This window comes from Cinclus cinclus, chromosome 3, assembly GCF_963662255.1.
Source record: "Cinclus cinclus chromosome 3, bCinCin1.1, whole genome shotgun sequence".
NCBI classification, from domain to species: Eukaryota; Metazoa; Chordata; class Aves; order Passeriformes; family Cinclidae; genus Cinclus; species Cinclus cinclus.
The window spans coordinates 85530494-85548342 of NC_085048.1; the positions used below are offsets into that span (position 1 = coordinate 85530494).

The 17849-nt window shown below is 37.0% G+C and overlaps 1 protein-coding gene across 2 annotated transcripts in view; it reads left to right on the top strand.

Annotated features, from left to right (window-relative positions):
* PIGF (phosphatidylinositol glycan anchor biosynthesis class F) overlaps window positions 1-17849 on the top strand; it is a 20108-nt gene continuing 2259 nt past the window's right edge. Inside the window, exons 1-5 of one of the 2 annotated variants that reach the window (XM_062490358.1) lie at window positions 1-16; window positions 212-458; window positions 2105-2196; window positions 3182-3298; window positions 7640-7748. In XM_062490358.1, coding sequence (XP_062346342.1) covers window positions 231-458; window positions 2105-2196; window positions 3182-3298; window positions 7640-7748 — 546 coding nt within the window. In that variant the 5' untranslated portion in view covers window positions 1-16; window positions 212-230. Of the gene's footprint in view, window positions 17-174; window positions 459-2104; window positions 2197-3181; window positions 3299-7639; window positions 7749-17849 lie in introns of those variants that run through there. The other variant, XM_062490357.1, reaches the window with a different exon arrangement.

Here is a 17849-nt window from a genome sequence, read left to right on the forward strand (position 1 = left end):
CGCCGCGCGCTCCGCGGTAAGAGGCGCGAGCGGCCCCTGCGGCCCGCGCGGGATTTGGTTTTTTAAACAAACTCCATTTCCTGCCCCAAAATCCTCACCCGCGCCCCAGCCTGGGCCCGGAGCGCTGCCCTGCGCGTCGCGGCTGGGGAAGATGCTGCCCTGCGGCGCTGCTGCGGTGTGTCGGTGACGGGCGGGACTCGGTGTCTTGCAGGTGCCGCTGCCCGGACACCATGAGGGAGGCGGAAATCTGGAGGCTCCTGGCTGCCAACCTCCTCTGCGCTCTGTCCATCGTCCTGGCCGCCGTGGTCCCGGCTGCTTTCCTGGACGGGTTCAGCGTCCTGGGAACGCACCTCACGTGGCTGTGTGTTTGTTCTGTTTGTGTTGCTACCCTTAATGTAATCTTACACTTAGTCCTTAAACCAAATCAGTCTCCTAAGAGACGTTCTTTTGCTCACAAGGTAAGATTTTTATTTTTTAATTTTTTTTTAATTCTTAAGTTGCTACCAGACAATACAGAGAGGAAGCAAATTCTCTGAAATAATCAAATGAGAAGGGAGACGGATTTTGATGGTGAATTCTCATTTTCCATTAGCTAGTTGAGTGTAGTACCTTTTGAAGCAAATCTTTCAGTATTTTCATGATGCTAAACTTTCTCTACCTATAAATAACCTGTTCGGGTGAGTGATTCTATGCTTTCCTGTTTTTTGTCAACGTAATGTTGTTTGTAATCCTAGTAATTTGCATAGTGGCAAAACCTGGCAAAATCAAATGGCACAGAACTCATTTTGTAGTCCAGGCCTGGCTCATCTTGATAAGTCGATCAAGAAGAAATGTCATCACACATTTCTCATGTCTAGTTCCAAGTTTGTAATAACTTTAAAATAAAAAAAAAAATCAGGATATCTGATGCTTAAGAGATACTACATTACATTTGAACAGTGTTTAAAGTCACATGGAAAATACTAAAATGGCTCCATTTCCTTGTGTGGTGAAATTTGCATATAGAAGATTCTAAAGTTGGGAGAAACTTCATTTGTAATTACAGTTTGCAATGGGGTGCATTAAAGGTATGAATCCCAATGAAATACTTTCGAACAGAGTGAATTTGGAGCTGCACACGACTTCCCCAGCAGTGGGGGAATACCCCTGAGTTTTCAGATAAGGTGGATAGTCTTGTACTGTTGACTTGCTGAGCCAGGCAAGGTGTAGTGAGTGCTCTGAGGTGGTCCTTAAACATTTAAGTAATTGTCCTTGCGAGCATATCTTTGTGTGCAAAGCTTCTGTCTACTTTTGCTGACTGAGGAGGATGTGAAATGCACAAAACCATGATGGAAAGCAAGTGTTTTAACTATTCGTGATTTAAAAATTAAGCACGCTTCATGTTCTAGGTGAGATTTCATCCCAGGAAATAAATATAAAAAGGAATAAATATAGAGAAATAAGGGTTCAAGGAAAGTTATGGATTTTGCATTGGTGACCCGATCAGAACAGACCTAACCAGAACAGTTTATCAGGTGTTTTTTTGCTTCTACATGATATAGTGAGTACCCAGAAACTGTTGTTTAAGTTCATAGAAAAGTATGTGTTTTGCAGACTTACAGACAGTTATGGAATATTTCTCAAATATAGTCAGAATTTAAGATGCCAAGTTCAAAATGTAGTTTTAGTTAATATAATTTTGATTAGCTGTGTAGCAGACTCCTATCTTGTATGTTTTCTTTTAATATATATTTTTTTTTTACTTTTTGTGAGAGTTGCCTTTTAATGAATGGATGTGACAGTCAGATGTAAAACAGAAGTGTAAAAAATTCAATAAAATTACTTATGATTATCTTGTAATTTCTGGTTATATTTTTTGTATGCTTGCCCTGTTTTATGGAATGCATGGAAAAAAAAGTTGTGGGTAGAGTGTGATCATTTTAATTAATTATTTAAAGTAATAATATATGGAAAACTGTTTTGAAATATGCCATGCTGTTATGTTGTGCTGCAGCTGAAGTTAAAGAAGTAATTAGAGTACAATGCTCTTGATAAGCTATAGACTGTGTGTTACTTATGTTCTGTTTTGAAGCATTATTCTGATATTTTATTGCTCTTTTTTTAGATATCCAGATTTCTAAAATGCTGTATATACTTTTTCATGTCTTGCATACTGTTTCATGCGATTATTGTTCTTTATGGAGCACCTCTCATAGAGTAAGTCAGAAAACCCTCTCTTTCTCTAAACATTCTAAGGGGCAGCTTCCCTTGCAGATGTTGGTATAAGTACTTGTGTATTTTCTCATACTCTGGAAGTTAAGGGATAAGCTCCTGGCTGGGGGAAGAAGGGTGGCTGTTTTCAGCTTTCTCTTGGGTTTGGATTGTTGGGGTTTTTTTGTTTGTTTTTTGTTTTTTTTTTTGTTTGTTTGTTTGTTGTTTTTTTGTTTTTTGTTTTGTTTTGGTTTGGGTTTTTTTGGGTTTTTTTTTTGTTTTGTTTTGTTTTGTTTTTTTGGTTTTTTTGTTTCCTTGTTCAATTTTATATTTTGGAAGTCCATTCTTAAACAAGACTGCTGTAAATAATAATTGTAAGACAAACAACTCCTTTTACTTTGATTTTTATGTTAAACATATGGGCACAAACATTTTTTGGAGTTTCATTTAGTCATTTTCCCTATAAAATTCTAAACTGCACATCTCATATATCTTCCATGCTTTTGATATTAATCTTTTAACTTTTATGAAAGTTTAAAAATAGTATGAAGCAACCAGGGTTTTGAGAGATACACTAAGTTACTGTCTAACAATAGCAATAGGATAATGTAGTTTGGTTTCATTGTTGCTGTCCCAACACCAAACTGGAAAAATAAATGGAATAATGAAGTAAATATCCACGCATACTTCAGTTTAGAACTAATTGTCTATGTGAGGTACACCTGTGTGTTTTAAAAATGTTACAGGTATCAGGCATTTCAAAAAATTACTGCATCTCACTCTTGAGTTAACAGCAGAACACTTTTACAGCTTCTTTTACTGTTCTACAGAGTAAGAAGAAAATATTTTATTCTTCTATATGCAGTTTAAGAAAGCACACATACTTTCACAAGTTGTCCTAGAGGGGCTTTATTCTTCCTATATCTTGGAACTTTTAGAACATTAGCAACCACCTCATTTAATTTTCTAATATTCTTTTTTCTTTTTGTAGGTCAGTGACTGAGACATTTTTGTTTGCAGTTCTTCTATCCACATTTACTACTTTACAGTGCTTGTGTTTGCTGGGACCAAACATACAGGCATGGATACGGGTATTTAGTAAAAATGGGTAAGTTCTAATCTAATGTTTCTAATATTTCTCTGAATAGAAATTGGCAGAATTGATGGAGTATATAATGGATTTTTTTGTAAAGAAAATAACACTTGAATGATGGGTGGTTTTTGTATTTGTGATTATAGACATATGAAAGCTTTTCTGACAAAGAAAGATTTATTTGAAGATGGTGATTCAGAAAAAATGGCTTTTTGTTTTTGGCGTTCAGATGCTAAATCTCACTTCATATATGTTTGAAGGAAGTAAAGTTTCCCACACATATTCTGCTGGAGTAAACACATTGTGCAGTCTTATATGATGGTCATCAAATAAAGGGGAGACCTGACACTGAGCTGTGCATGGAGAATCTTGCACATGATCCAGCAGTACCTTCATAAATACAACTTTTGAAGTAGGGATAGGAAGTCAAAACAGGCACTGTCTTAAACTTGTATAAAATGTTGAAAATTACACAGGACTTATTGTGTTCTTGAGTATGTGATCTTAACCCATACTCTCTTTTTCAATTTCAAAGAAAGCTGTTTCGAGTGTCAGAGTTTTCAGTGTTTAAAGTAATATAAGCCTTCTAAATGCATTTTCACCTGCAGTGCGGCCATGGCATTGGCATGTATCAAGGATAATGTATTTTTCAGAATATTATAATTTCTTCTGCCTTTTTGCATTCCATAAATAATAGCATGGTTGAAAGACTGGGACACTGAAACACAAAGAGTCTTCACATATGTTTGAGATTTAATAAGATTTTAGTATTCATTCCCTTTTAATAGATGACAAGAATAAAGTCTTATCTCAAAAGGAAATGAAAAGTCTTACGATGCTGCTGACCTGGAATTACTGGAATTATATGGAATTATTTTTGGTATGCACTCCTGTAGGGAAGGACAGAGGTAGACTTTAATACTAGTTTCAGGTATTGAACTTTGGTTTATCTCAGTTCTCAACTTAATGAAAAGCATCTTGAGACCTTATTCAAGTAATTTACACTTGGGTTTTTTCAGTGAAAGAGTTGAATATACGGTAATAAAAGTAAGGAGTTGTTTGGCCAAAATAAATCATTGCTGATGCACTTGGCCATCTTTGGAGGTTTTGCAACTAGATATAACAGCTGAAATGAAGTAACGTGCTCGACAGTATCAGTCTCTTTGTGCCAGGTAGATTCTGAATTCCTATTGATTTCTTTCTTTCCTAGTCTTAATGCAACTTCAGCACAATCATTGCATAGGAAACAGTTGTCTTGTTTTGACACTTTTGCTGTGAGGACTTAGTACTTCTTACAAGTGAGCCATGTGACGTTATCTGAGTAAAATGTTCATTATTAATGATGTTTGTTTACACTGTGAATGTAGACTACAAAGAAATACTGTAGCTGGTTTCTTTATGGATTGTAGCAAGCTGCTCATTTAAAGATAATACTGTGTTTTTTCATTTGACAGCACAAAATTGGAACATCTTGGGTCTGGGCATGAGATGAGTGTAGACATGATATATTAAAAGATAGTCTCTTAACTTAAGCATGTGGATGGTTAAATGGAAGAAAAGGATGGTTAGGTAAAATCAACAGAGCTGCTTTCCTTGAAAGCAGAGTTTAGGGAATTGAAGCAAGCTTTAAAATCTGATTAAGTGTATAGCTTAATATGAAAAAAGTGTGTTTTAAAAGTACCTGAGTGCATTTAGACTTAAGTAACCTTAAGCCTATATGCACACAGAATGTGTGAGAAAAGTAAGTCTATGTATTCTGCATCACAAACCCTTCTGTTCTTAGTTGGCTATAAATAGGGCCCTTTTCATTAATGCTGCATTTGGAAAGGGGTGGGCCCACATCAGCATCTCTGGGCTCCTTATTCTGACATCTAGAGCTGTGACTGATGTCAGTGCCACAACACTGATCATATGCTGTCAGGTGCTGCTGTGAGCAGCTAGAGGGAAGTAAAAGCTACAGAAAGGGTTATCAGCATTAATGGCAGCGTGTGGCTGTTAAATAGTGTTTCAGTAACTCAGCTGAAATAGCCTTTGCATAGAAGTCTTTAAGAAACCAGTTTTCAATTGCCTTTTTTTCTCTCTCTCCTTTTGGAGACTGTCTATTTCAAATCACTGCTCTGAGAAACTGTGTTGAATTTTCTGGTATAATAGCAATTATAAGCTATTACCAGGGTGGAAAAAAGATTTTATTTGGATATTGCCAAAAATAGTAAAAAAACATGACATTAGGGATCCTTCCTGTTTTCATTATGCCTGTTTTATCACTTTGTCAATTGCATACTCTTACAGACTTGGTGTAAATGTAGGCATCATCACACACCAAGGGCTGCTTAGTATTTAGTCCACCCAGAGCCAAGAATTCTAAATCTTGTCTATGAAGGAGCTGTCTAAGTAGGTTATTTTATGTCAGCTAACCTCTTAATTCAAACATTATTTAAAGCTGAACATTAAATGTGTTTTATTATTTAAAGGGGTTAAAAAATTACTTAAGGTTTCTAAAGAAAAAAGAAAAGCTTTCTGCCACTAGTGTTCATTTATTATCTTAAACATTACTAGTTTTGTCTGCAGGATTATCTTAGTTTAAAATGTAAGAGACCTGGAAAACGCAAAGTTTATAAACATCACTGCAGTTGTTAGTCTCATGCAAATGAGGAGTTTATGTGTGTGGTGGTTTAAAGAACGCCTTCAAAAATCACAGTAGGTGTCAGTCATTCCATCAAGAGAAGTGAGTAATGGGAACATTGCTCATTCAGGATAATGCTGGAGGACAAGTCAGGTTGTCTTTGGGTAGCCAGTCCATGCTGCAGAGTGGTTCAATTAGCAGCTGAAATAGTTGCCAAACTGCCAATGGCTGTTTTTCACTTGGGCACTGTGCCTTGCTAATTCTGTTGTTTTGCATTTGGACTCAGTCTGGTATCTCCATATGGTACAGCAGTCTCTGGTGAATCTGCCACGCACACAAGATGTCTTGTAAGGTATAACTGTACCTCAGTCAGTCCTTGGTGCAATCTGTTGTCTCTTTCACTGCTTTAAGGCTGTAGTGAATGTTCTCTTCCTTGTTCTGCCTAACAGCTCTCTGCTCAGTTATTCAGCTTCTGAAAATAATTCACAAGAATTTTCTGTATGCAGACTCCTAAACAATTTTACAGCTATATCAGGACTTTTCAAGAAAAAGAATCTCAAACGGGTAGAATTGTGAACCCGGAGTATTTTAAGTTAAAGGGATCGTGTTATTGTAGAAGGAACAGTTCTGCTCCAAATGTCAACCTTGCACTGTCAGTACTGTAGTCTGCAAGACCTTTTTTTCTGCAAACGTTGAAAAATGTTTGCTTTAAACTTGTGAGCTGTTTGGTCAATAGCAAGTGCAGCAGTATGTACTCAGAAGTAAATAAATTTTATTCTCTTCAAAACCAGGTGTTCATGTCATGCAACCTCAACAGCATGTGCAAAGTTCAGAGTTTATTGTGCATCTAGTCTTTGAGCCATAAAATGCTCGTATTTTTTCCTCTGTTAGCTGAAGCTAGGTGTACATTTATAATCTGAGATGTAGCAAACACAAAACTCAGATCTCCTACTGTACTGATTTGGAGAAGCAATTCTAGCCTGGTTCTCCTGTCTTGAAACTGTGCCCTACTGTGTTCTGAACTTCTGTTGCTCATTTCTTCCTTGGTACCAAGTACCCAAAAGTTCATGGCCTGAGCAAAGCCAAGTGATCAGCTGGTACATTGATGATAGTGAGTGCTCATCTGTTAAACAGAAATCCTTCTTTTTAAGAGCTTTTGAATTCAGTAATGGCAGAAGTCTATAAACTGAGAACTTAAGTAATTTAATGTGTCTTACATTATCAGTCATGGCACACATTGTAAGAGTTCTTTAGTGTGCAAAAAATTTATCCTGCAGTCAGAACTTGGATGCGCTTCTACCGAGGGCCTCCAATGTGCAGTTACATTTACTTCCAGTGTTTGTTTTCAGTTGATAGAAACTTGTTCTGAAATACTCTCATAGTAGACTTCTGTTTTAAATTTTGAATTGTTGTAGTCATCAAATGTTTTTACACCACGGACTCCTTTGTGACTGTGCTTGTGCTTTTCTGTACAGTCTCACAGTACCCTTTCACATCTCAAGGAAAAAAAAAAATCCTGAAAATGTGGTATAAAAATATTGTAATTATAGCTAAAATATACAACTTAGATTTTACTTCTATTTTGTATACTTTAGGAGAAACCTGCGTACTGTTTATGAAATATGTGAATTTTTATATCTGTTCGTAGCCTCAAAAATTTTGAGAGAAATCTGATCTAAGTCTCTGCCATGGTAACTTATGCTGTTGTTGAAAACTTGTAACACTTTTTACAGAGCTATGTCCGTCTGGGAAAGCAGTCTACAGATTACTTCTATGTGTAGTATACTTGGAGCTTGGTTTGGAGCATTTCCTATTCCTCTTGACTGGGATCGGCCTTGGCAGGTTAGTATGTACACCCTTCCGATAAAGGTAAAAAATACTAATTTTCTGGAGATGCATGCTACACAAAATTTCTCTGAAGTTGGTCAGGTGTATTGCACTTGGCCATAAACTCTTCCTATGGAGTTATGCCAAACTTTTAAAAACTCATTGGAAACACTTGTGTTTTGGGTGTAAGGAGGTAAAATGCATTATTTTTACTTCCAGTTTAAATAGGTTGGTACATCCTTGTGAGTGTCTGTTGCATGCAGATTTTATAATGGACTAGAGCTCTAATGATTTGGATAAGAAGCAGCTAGACAGTCTGGACGAGAAATATGAAGTGCTGAAGATGGTTTCAAGTTTGCCTTCAGTCTAGTAGCTTTTATTGTTCATGGATAGGCAGAGAAATATGTAATCCTGGTCTTCCATAAAGGCACTTAACAGAAGGTATTTTAAATGTATTTAGATTTGGTTTGTGGAAATGGTGTAGCCAAACCACTGTGCTAAACACTTCTGATTTCAAAGGAGGTAAACCTGAGCTTTTTAGTTGAACAAGAAAAAATGTAAAGCTGGCATTGCAGATTCTGTCACTATAAATTCAGATGTTTATACTATTTTCTTACTGCGTTTCTTGGCATGGAAAAATGATTCAATTAAACATAACTGAAGTCTGCAATTGCTATAAAATGATGACACCAGTAACGACTTCTTCCTACATGTGCTCAGTGGATGTTTTCTTTTCTTTCGTCTGGTTACCAAAGTCATACACTCTTAGCTGAGTAGTGTCTACCAGGCCTGTTCTTAAGCTGATGGTTTCAGAGGTTTCTTCCAAAAATCAGTGTAATAGGCAGCACACTTTCCTCTGTGATATTGTAGAGATGCTGTGGCTTATTTGTCTTCTGTAAGTAGCTCACAGCCTGCTTTTATGCCATTAGTCTTATATCGCAGTAGTGTAATTGGACATTAGAATTTGTATTTCAGAAATTTTAGAGGGGTAGGTTAATATTTCAAGCAAAAAAAATTCTTCCCTGAAAACACTTGGTTTTATTCTTGCAAGATGTTTCACCATCAATCTGGCATTGGTGTATGTTGGCACTAATTAATTGTTGACAGACATGAATATAACCTAAAACTCAAGGATTTCATTGAAATGCAGTCTCCTATCTTCTGTCTTCTTTTCAAGTCTCATTCACGTCCCTGTCCCAATGAGGGGCGCATGTGCTTTTTCCCTTGCTCAGATAGGATTTTAAAGTGTCATGTTTCATCTGGAAGGTTTTGTTTTATTTCCAAAATTTCAGACTTTGCTCATAAGCTCTGTATCAAACCTTCACCTTTTATGCACCAATGATATGAGGAAAACTTAGGTCAGGGGGCTCTGATTAACAAAACAAAGATGCTAATAGCTGAAGACAGATACTTTAGTTAGAGTTAATTTTTAGCTTTTTGTCTGTTCCCACATCTTCCGGTAGCGGGAGACACAATTTGATAATGGTCTGAAAAGTTTTTCTGTTTGAAAACTCTTCCAAGTGAGTAAAAGCCAAACATGACTGAAAATTTAGCTCTATAATGTACACTTAAACATATAAAATTACACTGTCTGAATTCTCAGAACAGCAAAGCATCTGCAGAAGCTTCAAATACCCAAACTTGTCACTGGCTGTTTCTGGGTGTGAATGCTCCCCCAGTACTCCCTGTGTGTCTGCAATTTCCCTTTTCTTTCACCATCGCCACCCTCATTTCTGGCATATTCCTGATACCAAAGTTAGCAGGGTAGAGTTTATGACTCTCAAGTTCTACATCAAAGCAATTTTCTTTTTCCTAGATCTGGAGCATTTGCTGCTGTTCTTTCCCTTCCCCTCATTTTTCCCATCGTCCTTGTAGAGTTTTAAATAGTGGGGTGGGAGAAGAAATTTTTTGTTCAATTCTGAGTCTCGCCTGCTTGGTCATTAATGATGTGGGCAGTTCAAGAGCAGCCATAGAGACGTTTGTCTGTCAGTCCAGCAGGCTGCCATTCCAACAGTCTTTGAAAACTGCAGTTTTAAATGCTATTTTTTTTAAGATCTGCTATATTAGGGGAGATGGAAGAAGTTCCTGTTAAAATGTAATATAGTTTTTACAAGCTCAGTTGTTTCAGCAAAGCAACACAATGAAGCACCAAAATTGTAACAGATCTTCAAGGTAGAAATCAACCTCTTTAAAATACTGTGTCAAGGATCCTGCTCGCAACTCTCAAGTTTTCAATCGTGTATTAATAATCTAATATTTTTGTGAAGGTGATCTTTTAAATATGATCATCAAAACCATAGAAGTGGGGGCAGTGTCCTGGCCAGATGTTTTTAGTATTTGCCCAGGAGACACTGCTTCCCAGCTTGCCCAGCTCAGCCAAGCTGAGATACGTTGTGAATCTGGTTCTGGGGAAACATGATTTCATGCAACAGCTGTCTTTCTGTTCCTACTGAACAGTCTGGATTCAGCAACTCGGGTATTGCATGTAGTAGCTGCATGGCTGTCTCAGAAATCTTCAGAACCAAGAGATGTTTCTGTTCTTCAGAAGTTCACTGGGCGCTGGCACAAAGCCCCTTTTTTGCAAAAGTATTCCTTTTGCTACCTGTTGTCAGGTGATTACAGAAACTCACATTAAATTCTTTCACTGTAACAGTGAAAGAGGAGAGTTGCTTTCTGTTTTCTTCAACCTCAGACAGGGGAAAGAAGAATGATCCTCTTAAGAGACTGCTGTTGTTGCTGATCTGTTTAGTGTGGGAAGATCTTTAGTGCTGATTGCCCCTGAGTGACCTAACCACTGACTTACTGAACATAAAAATACCTGCATATTATAATAACAATTTTTAATCTCCCCGAAATACAAGGACTACTAGTGTTTTGCATAGAATTCTCTAGAACTCCAGCTGGTAAGGGAACACCTACAGATTCAGTCTCAAGCAAGGTCTAAAAGAAATCATGTAGACTTTAAAGTAATTAGAGCTCAGTCAAAACCAAATTACTTCTACACATCTGCATGAGTAAAGTATTAAGCTGTCGTGCTTCTGACATCAGCTGTTTCTCGTATAACCCTAAAAACAGAGAGCTTGAGAATTACAATTTTGAATTTACCTTTTTCCTATCCAAAAATGGATTCAAATGGAACAGCTTAGTCTTTAAACTCAAGACCAGCTTTTGAGATAAAAAAGACGTTTTATTAGTGATTGTTTTCCTTTTTGTATTTTAGCCTTTGTGCTGTAAACAACTTTTTTTTTTTTTTTATTTGTAGTGGAAGTGGTTCTGCTTGAAAGCAGAAAATGTGGCTTAAATCTTACTACTTGGGGAAGACTAAAGTGGAATTATTATTTTGGAGACCAGTGTTAAGGCCTCTAAGCTTGTTTTTTGCAAAATTTGTTTCTGCTGTTTGTATTGATTATAGTTAGTGTTTGTGGCATAGCAACATGCAATGGAAATACAGCTGCATTGCTACCTGTAACTTCAGACAATTAATTGTTGACAGACTGTCACAGACAAGGTGAAATTGGTACTACAAAAACTGGATGGATCAGCAATAATTGAGAAATGTCACGTGATAAAGCAAACCAAAGGGTTGTTGCTGCTGCCCTTGGCTTTGTTGGCAGCCCTGGAATGTCAGAAGTTGTCAAAATATCCAGCTGGTACAGAAATATGCCATGAGTTTGGGATGAAAAATGCTATTGCTATGGATTTAGCTTTGTTAGAACAATATAATATGGGACAAGATTCACAGAAAAAGTCACAGTGACTTGAAATGGCATATTTTTCTGCTTAATTTTGATTTAGCACTTAATCAAATCTGGTGTCTACACTTTAAACTGTAGACAGTTGAAGAGTGTTTACAATCAACTTTTAAATTGACAAGTCATTCAGAAAGGGGAGAATGTAAAGCTGCTTCTGTGAAGTCTGGTTTGTTCATAGAAATGGCTTCAGATGAAAATGGCCTTTCATTTGGACTACTTTAGGTGAGTAGTCACTCACCAAAAGCAAACAACAGGTTGGAGGGAGTACTGAGAATGCTGGAATCCCGTGGAGTATTTAAATAAAGCTGTCTGCACTATTCTCTGAGATGCTTGTCTGAATTGCCATGCTCATACATAACCACAGTTCTTCTACTCTCACTTGGCTGCTTTGTGTCCTTCAAAGAAAAAGCAACACTGGTTGCATTTTTTGTTAATCTGTTTCCCTGCCCTTGGCAGTCTGTTTTAGGTCTAGCATATTTTCCTCCAAACTTAATAGAAGAACTGAAATGTTCTTCTGGTAGTCACTGCTTTACATGGTGGTTGAGATGTATCAGTAGGAGCTGAGAAGTCTTTTGTACTATTACCTGGATCTCACCTGGTCAGAAAAATCAGTTGTCAGCATCCTATGTATCTTTCACTAGAATTTGTTTTTACTTCAAAGTACTTCAGGGTTCTGTGGAGTAAACCTGATGATGAATTTCATAAAAAGAGTTCCAGTTCCTGTTCTAGTGACTAAAGCCCAAATGCTACTTCATCCTGACTTATTTGCAAACCAAAGAAAACATATTGCTTCTTTATGCATACGTCTTGTGACATGCAACAAAACTGAGATAAATACAGATGTCTCAGAAAATCTTCACTTTATTTTCCATATTTATATTTGAAAAATATTGCATACAGGCGATATTCAGATTAGTGTGCCTCTCTACCCTTAAAAATAATAATGTTATTTGCATTTTTTAAGCATACAACAATTTCTATGCTAAGTAAATATTACTTAACAGAACAGAATATTGTTTCAGAAATAAACTAACATTACCTGAGTAATGTTTGAGAATGGAAATGAAAAATATGTAAAGCATTTCTGTTAGAAGTATAAAATATATAGCTGAAAGACAGTTTGTCATATGATTCTTTTTTTTTTTCGTTATTCTGTTGTTCTTAAAGCAACTTTTAAGTATGCCATGTATGTTACTCCTCTGCTAGCTTTAAGAAAAATGTTTTAACTATGCAGGTCAGGGAGGCCTAATCTGTTGTTATTCCTGGTTTTAGGTCTGTAGAATTCAGCCTATCTCAGACAAAGGTAAAGATAATTGCCTTACAGGAATGCAGGTTAGGCACTACAGTAGTTACATTTCTATACTATAAACAGAAAAAAAAACAGATCAACAAACTTTTCAGGACTGATTCTGCCAGGCATGTTTCAGTTAGACTGATAGACTGATTTTGCCAGTGTTTTGAGATTGTTGTCTTATTTTTCAGCAATTTTTAGAACAGTTTGCAACACTTAATTATGATGATTTAAGTCTATTCTAGACAGTTAAGAGTTATACATCCATCTCCAGTTTCCCCTATAGGCCTCTGAAGTACAATGGTAAGGGTTACAGTTTGCTGGGACAGTCCTACAAAGAAATAGAAAATAACTTCCTTTGTTATAGTAGCTTAGTTTTTCTAGATTGCCTGTTTCAGGTTGATGGTGTACACTTAATAACCACATGTGACCAGGGTCCTGGCTTCATGTGTCACTGAGAAGTAGAACCTTAAAACATACCATCACTGAAACAGAAGGGGATGATGTAGGAGGTACTAGGCATATCCTTTCTCTACTCAGTCTGAGGAAATTAGTTGCAGAACAGCATGGTATAGTTAAAGACCACAACTTCACCAACACCCTTTCTAGGTGGTGGAACTATTGTTCCACACCCAGCATTTGCCACTGACAGCAATTTAGCTCACTGGGAAGTTCCTGGGTTTATTGTATGGTTTGATTACAGACTTTTAAATCGTGTCTCTGCATTTGTTGTGTGCATGCCCTCCCATACACCTGGGGTTTTTTTGTAGCATAATTTTGATCTGTAGTACCTGTTACTAGTGGTAAAAAGTGACTTGGAAACAATATTCTGCTTACAGTGTTACCTTTAAGTAGAAGTAAATTGCTATATTCCTACTTTATAGTGGATACTGCAAACATAATAGGTAGTGGTGATATAGCTCACCTGAGTTGACTGACTGCTGTGTAATTTAGCCAATATGACTGTAAATATTAGCGTTAGATACCTCTCAGACATTTGTAGCCTGAAAAATAATCTGGAGAATCTTGGGTACAGTTCTTGGTGCTTACTCAAGTAAACTGAAATGGGACTGTAAACTTTCACTCTATTTTGGTTTTTCTTAACACAACTCTGAGAGTTTCCTTCTTGCGTTCCTTTTGGATCTACTACCTAGTGTGAAAGTTTTGTTATAAGAGGAGTTGCTTAATGTGAGAAGAAGGGATGATATCCAGTTGTTTTAAACAGAGGTAGAATCTTGTTCTACTTAATTGTGGTTATCACTGTTTATTTAATAATGTGTTTTCTCAATGTAAACCTTAATGGTGAGATTCAAGGAAGTTATGCTTGCTATAACTTTAGAACACAAATCCATGAAACCAACTTCTAGTTACAAATGCCAGCCTGAAAAAAATCTCACACTTTCTTCTTGGTGTGTGCTTGTCAACACACACATTCTGTACAATGTGATAAGACACTTGTAGTTAACATGTGCATGCAACCAAAATAGATTAAAGGCATGTACTGAAGTTTTTAAGACAGTACAGACTAAATAATCAGGAATTTAAGGCATGTTAGAAACAGGGAGGGAAAATAATTGTGCTCGTTTATTCAGTTCTGAAATGAAACAAAAATTATTACATTGCCTTCTAATTGACAGTCAGAAATGAGTCTTTTAAAACAATAAGCGTACATAAAATCATATTTAGGAATATGAGAAAAACACTCTTAAGTTGACTAAAAAGAAAAGTAAGTACAGTAGATTGCCCCCCTGTATTTGCATTTGTATAATGAATGTTCCAGCAGGCAGCTGCTTACTTCATAATATCTTTAAAAACTTTGTGTTGCTCCTCTGGTCTATAAAGAATCTGGCCCTTATGTCCTTATCAATGTCTATGTAATTCCCTTGTATGGGATGCAAGATTCAGATGACAAAACTGTCATGCAGTCAGATTTCTGGTTTAGCTAGCTACGTGCACAGTCCAGCAGAGCTAGATAGCTTGCTGGGATCTTGCAACATGCTCTGCTTTCCATGCAGTATGTTAAGCATTCTCATATCATGGAATCTTAGATGTTCTCAAGAGCACTGAGGAAAACTAGCTCATTTGTGTCCTGAAAGGTTGACAATTCCTATTTTTGAGTCATTATTCTTAACAATGAGTTCTAATATATACTAAATACCTTGAAGTTCTGCAGTGTCTATTTAGCTAGCCTAAAGAAATTCCTGTGCAGTCCTAGCACTGCTAAAAAGGCAAAAACTTAAACAAATAGCAGAAGTCAGAATAATTTTGCATTAAATACTGGCTCATGCTCTGTCCATTAAAATGCATTTTTTGTTCTTTTTAAGATTTGTTTTTGCCAAGCTGCTGTTCTGGTTCCTAGTAGTCATCTACAGGTTTGAATTGCCCTTTTCATCTGTTGACTGATTCTTCTTGTGTTAGGCTGTGAGAATGGCAGCTGATGCTTCCCAGCTGCTGAGACAGATAAGGTATTTCATGACAGTTTCATGAAAAATGTTCTGTTCTATCTTTTATGCTCCCCACACTTCTCTCTCTATATCAGCCTTTTTTCCTCTCAACAAAAGTGCAGCTGGGCCATGTAGCCAAACATCTTATTCCCTTACTGCTGACCCAGCCCAGACGTGAAATCAGTACTGGGGCAGGATAAGTCAGCTTCCTCAAGGCAGAAGGGAGCATGATGTAGGAGGAACTGAGCTGAAAAGTTCTCGGGGGATGAGAGGAGTGTATTACAAATTGCATATTTTAAGCAAGCAGAATGGACAGGCAGACAGATATTTGTTGCTTAGATTTTTATCACTTAAAGGCAGTTCATACCAAGTCAAGGACATTAAACCAAGTTTGAGATAATATGAGAAGGCAAAAGCAGGCCAGTTGAGTAAGTCAAAGTCATTAAAAAAGATCCAGAAGGAATTGATTGGGTCTCAGAAAAAAGAGGCCAGCAGCTAATACAAAATAAAGCAACCCACTTCCACAGAAAGAAGCAACCCATTTTCATACACAGTCAAAAGCGTGTGAAAGAGGTGTTATTTTAGTGCAGCTCGTGTGCTTAAGAGCTGCATCTTAATCTGTCTTTGATAACTTGCTGCTTTAGATATACCCATGGGTGCCTCAGGCTATACGTAGCCTAAAAGCCATCAGTCAAGAATAAAAGGTGCAAAACTGGTATTATTACCTGTTTTTAAGGGGGTTTTGCCCTGTCTTGAGGGTTAGAGAAGATGGCATAAGGACAGCAGTCCTCTTAAGTCCAGGCTTTTAACTGCTGAGCTTAGGGAGTTTTCAAAAAGCCAGTCAAACTGCCCTCAGAACTACTTTGGGTTGTCCAAGCAGCACAGAAAGAATAAGTGCCTGGCCTAGTACCCCTCTGTTCCATGCCATTAGAAAGGATGAGGTGGTGTCTCTTTCTGTCTTATTCATAGATGGGGAGAGGGGATGTTTTGTTTTCTTCCCTTTGTTCCCTGTCTTTGCCACCTACCATTTGTGAGTGTTCAGAGGTCAGAGACTTAACTGTTCAGAGAGAGAGCCTGAAACTTAGATAAGGTAACACTGACTTTTAAAAACCAAAGCAAAAATTGAATGTTTTAGAAGACAGACAGAGGCAAAATCAACATTAAAAATTACATAGCTATTGGAAAAACACATCCCGAGTTGCAGTTCAGTCAGGTGAAAGAGGCTACAAGAATCATCAGAGATCTTTTTAATCATACCAATAATCACCCACTATACACAAAATAGCACAATATACAGGATCATTGGGTCATCAGGGATATTTGCTCTCTAGTTACGTGAGCAAGATGAATTCAGAGTCCATCATCTACCTATAGTTGTGAAAAGCAAATGGGCAACTACAAATTCACCTAATGTAGGTAAAAATTTAATGAAGGATTGATCACTCAGCAAATGTGATGAAAAAGCACCGAGTTAAGAAGCCTTTGTCCATAGTTTTGTGATGTTAGAGTGGTATTTGACTTCATCAGTGGGTAAAAAAGTGTGACTTGTTCCATCTGAATATCATGGAGTGAGCAGAAGGGTTTCAGGGACTTTTTATTTTGTCCTTTAGATGTTTGTAATATGCAAAATGCTAGAAATCATTACATTTCATTTAAAAGTTGAAAAGCTCCACCTGAAGTGTAAGTTTAGCCAAGGCCACTAACTTATTTGAGTTTCAAATATATGTAGTACCTTACCATGCCAAAGCCTCTCAAGGCTTTTTATAGATTATCTACCATACACAGTAAATTAATGAAAACAAGCAAATCTTTGGCTTGAGTGGCAACTGCTGAAATACTCAGCAACAAAAACAAGCAGCAGAGACAGAATGTATGAAAGTGAAAGAATGAAACAAGGTCAATAAAGAGCACCTAAGGCACCTTGTTTAATAGTCATCTTTGCTACACTCCTTAAGACCTCCAAATAACATAGAAAGCTGTAAATGCTAAGGAATGTGAAGATGAAACAACTGAGGAGATTGAAGATGAAAGAGCAGAGGACAAAATACATTACTCTTACTCATAGTTAAAATTCTCATGATCAAAGGAGGTGAATAAATATATATTTTTAAGTGCTAATAAAGTAAAGAGAAGAATCAGAGCTAGGAAAATGAATGAAAGGAGGAACCAGTACTGTTAAGAGTAAGTTCATTTGATATTCATGAATTGCAAGTCAAAGTGATGAGAAGGCTGGAGACGGGGATATTTCGTCTATTGTCTAGTGCATTTCTTAGTCTCAAGTACTGTAGAGGGGGGAAATACCCCCTTAATTTAGAAAACAAAAGAATAGGAGAGTCCAGTCTGTACTTGCTTTAGGAATATGCACTGTACAGCAGGAACTGCAAAACTGTCCTTAGAAAAACAAAGCAAAGGAGAATTTTGAAGTGGCCTGGGAATTCTGTTTATTCTAAAATAAATAAATTGATCACCACCTTAGTTGAGACTTTCATCAAATGCAATATGTAGTGGACTGATATTATAAGCTACATCTGGTGACAAACTGTTAAAGTCTTGATTTGGCCAATCCTCCCTGCAAATCAATACCAATTGAAAAAAAAAAAACAAACAAACCAACCAAAAAGGGCTGGGG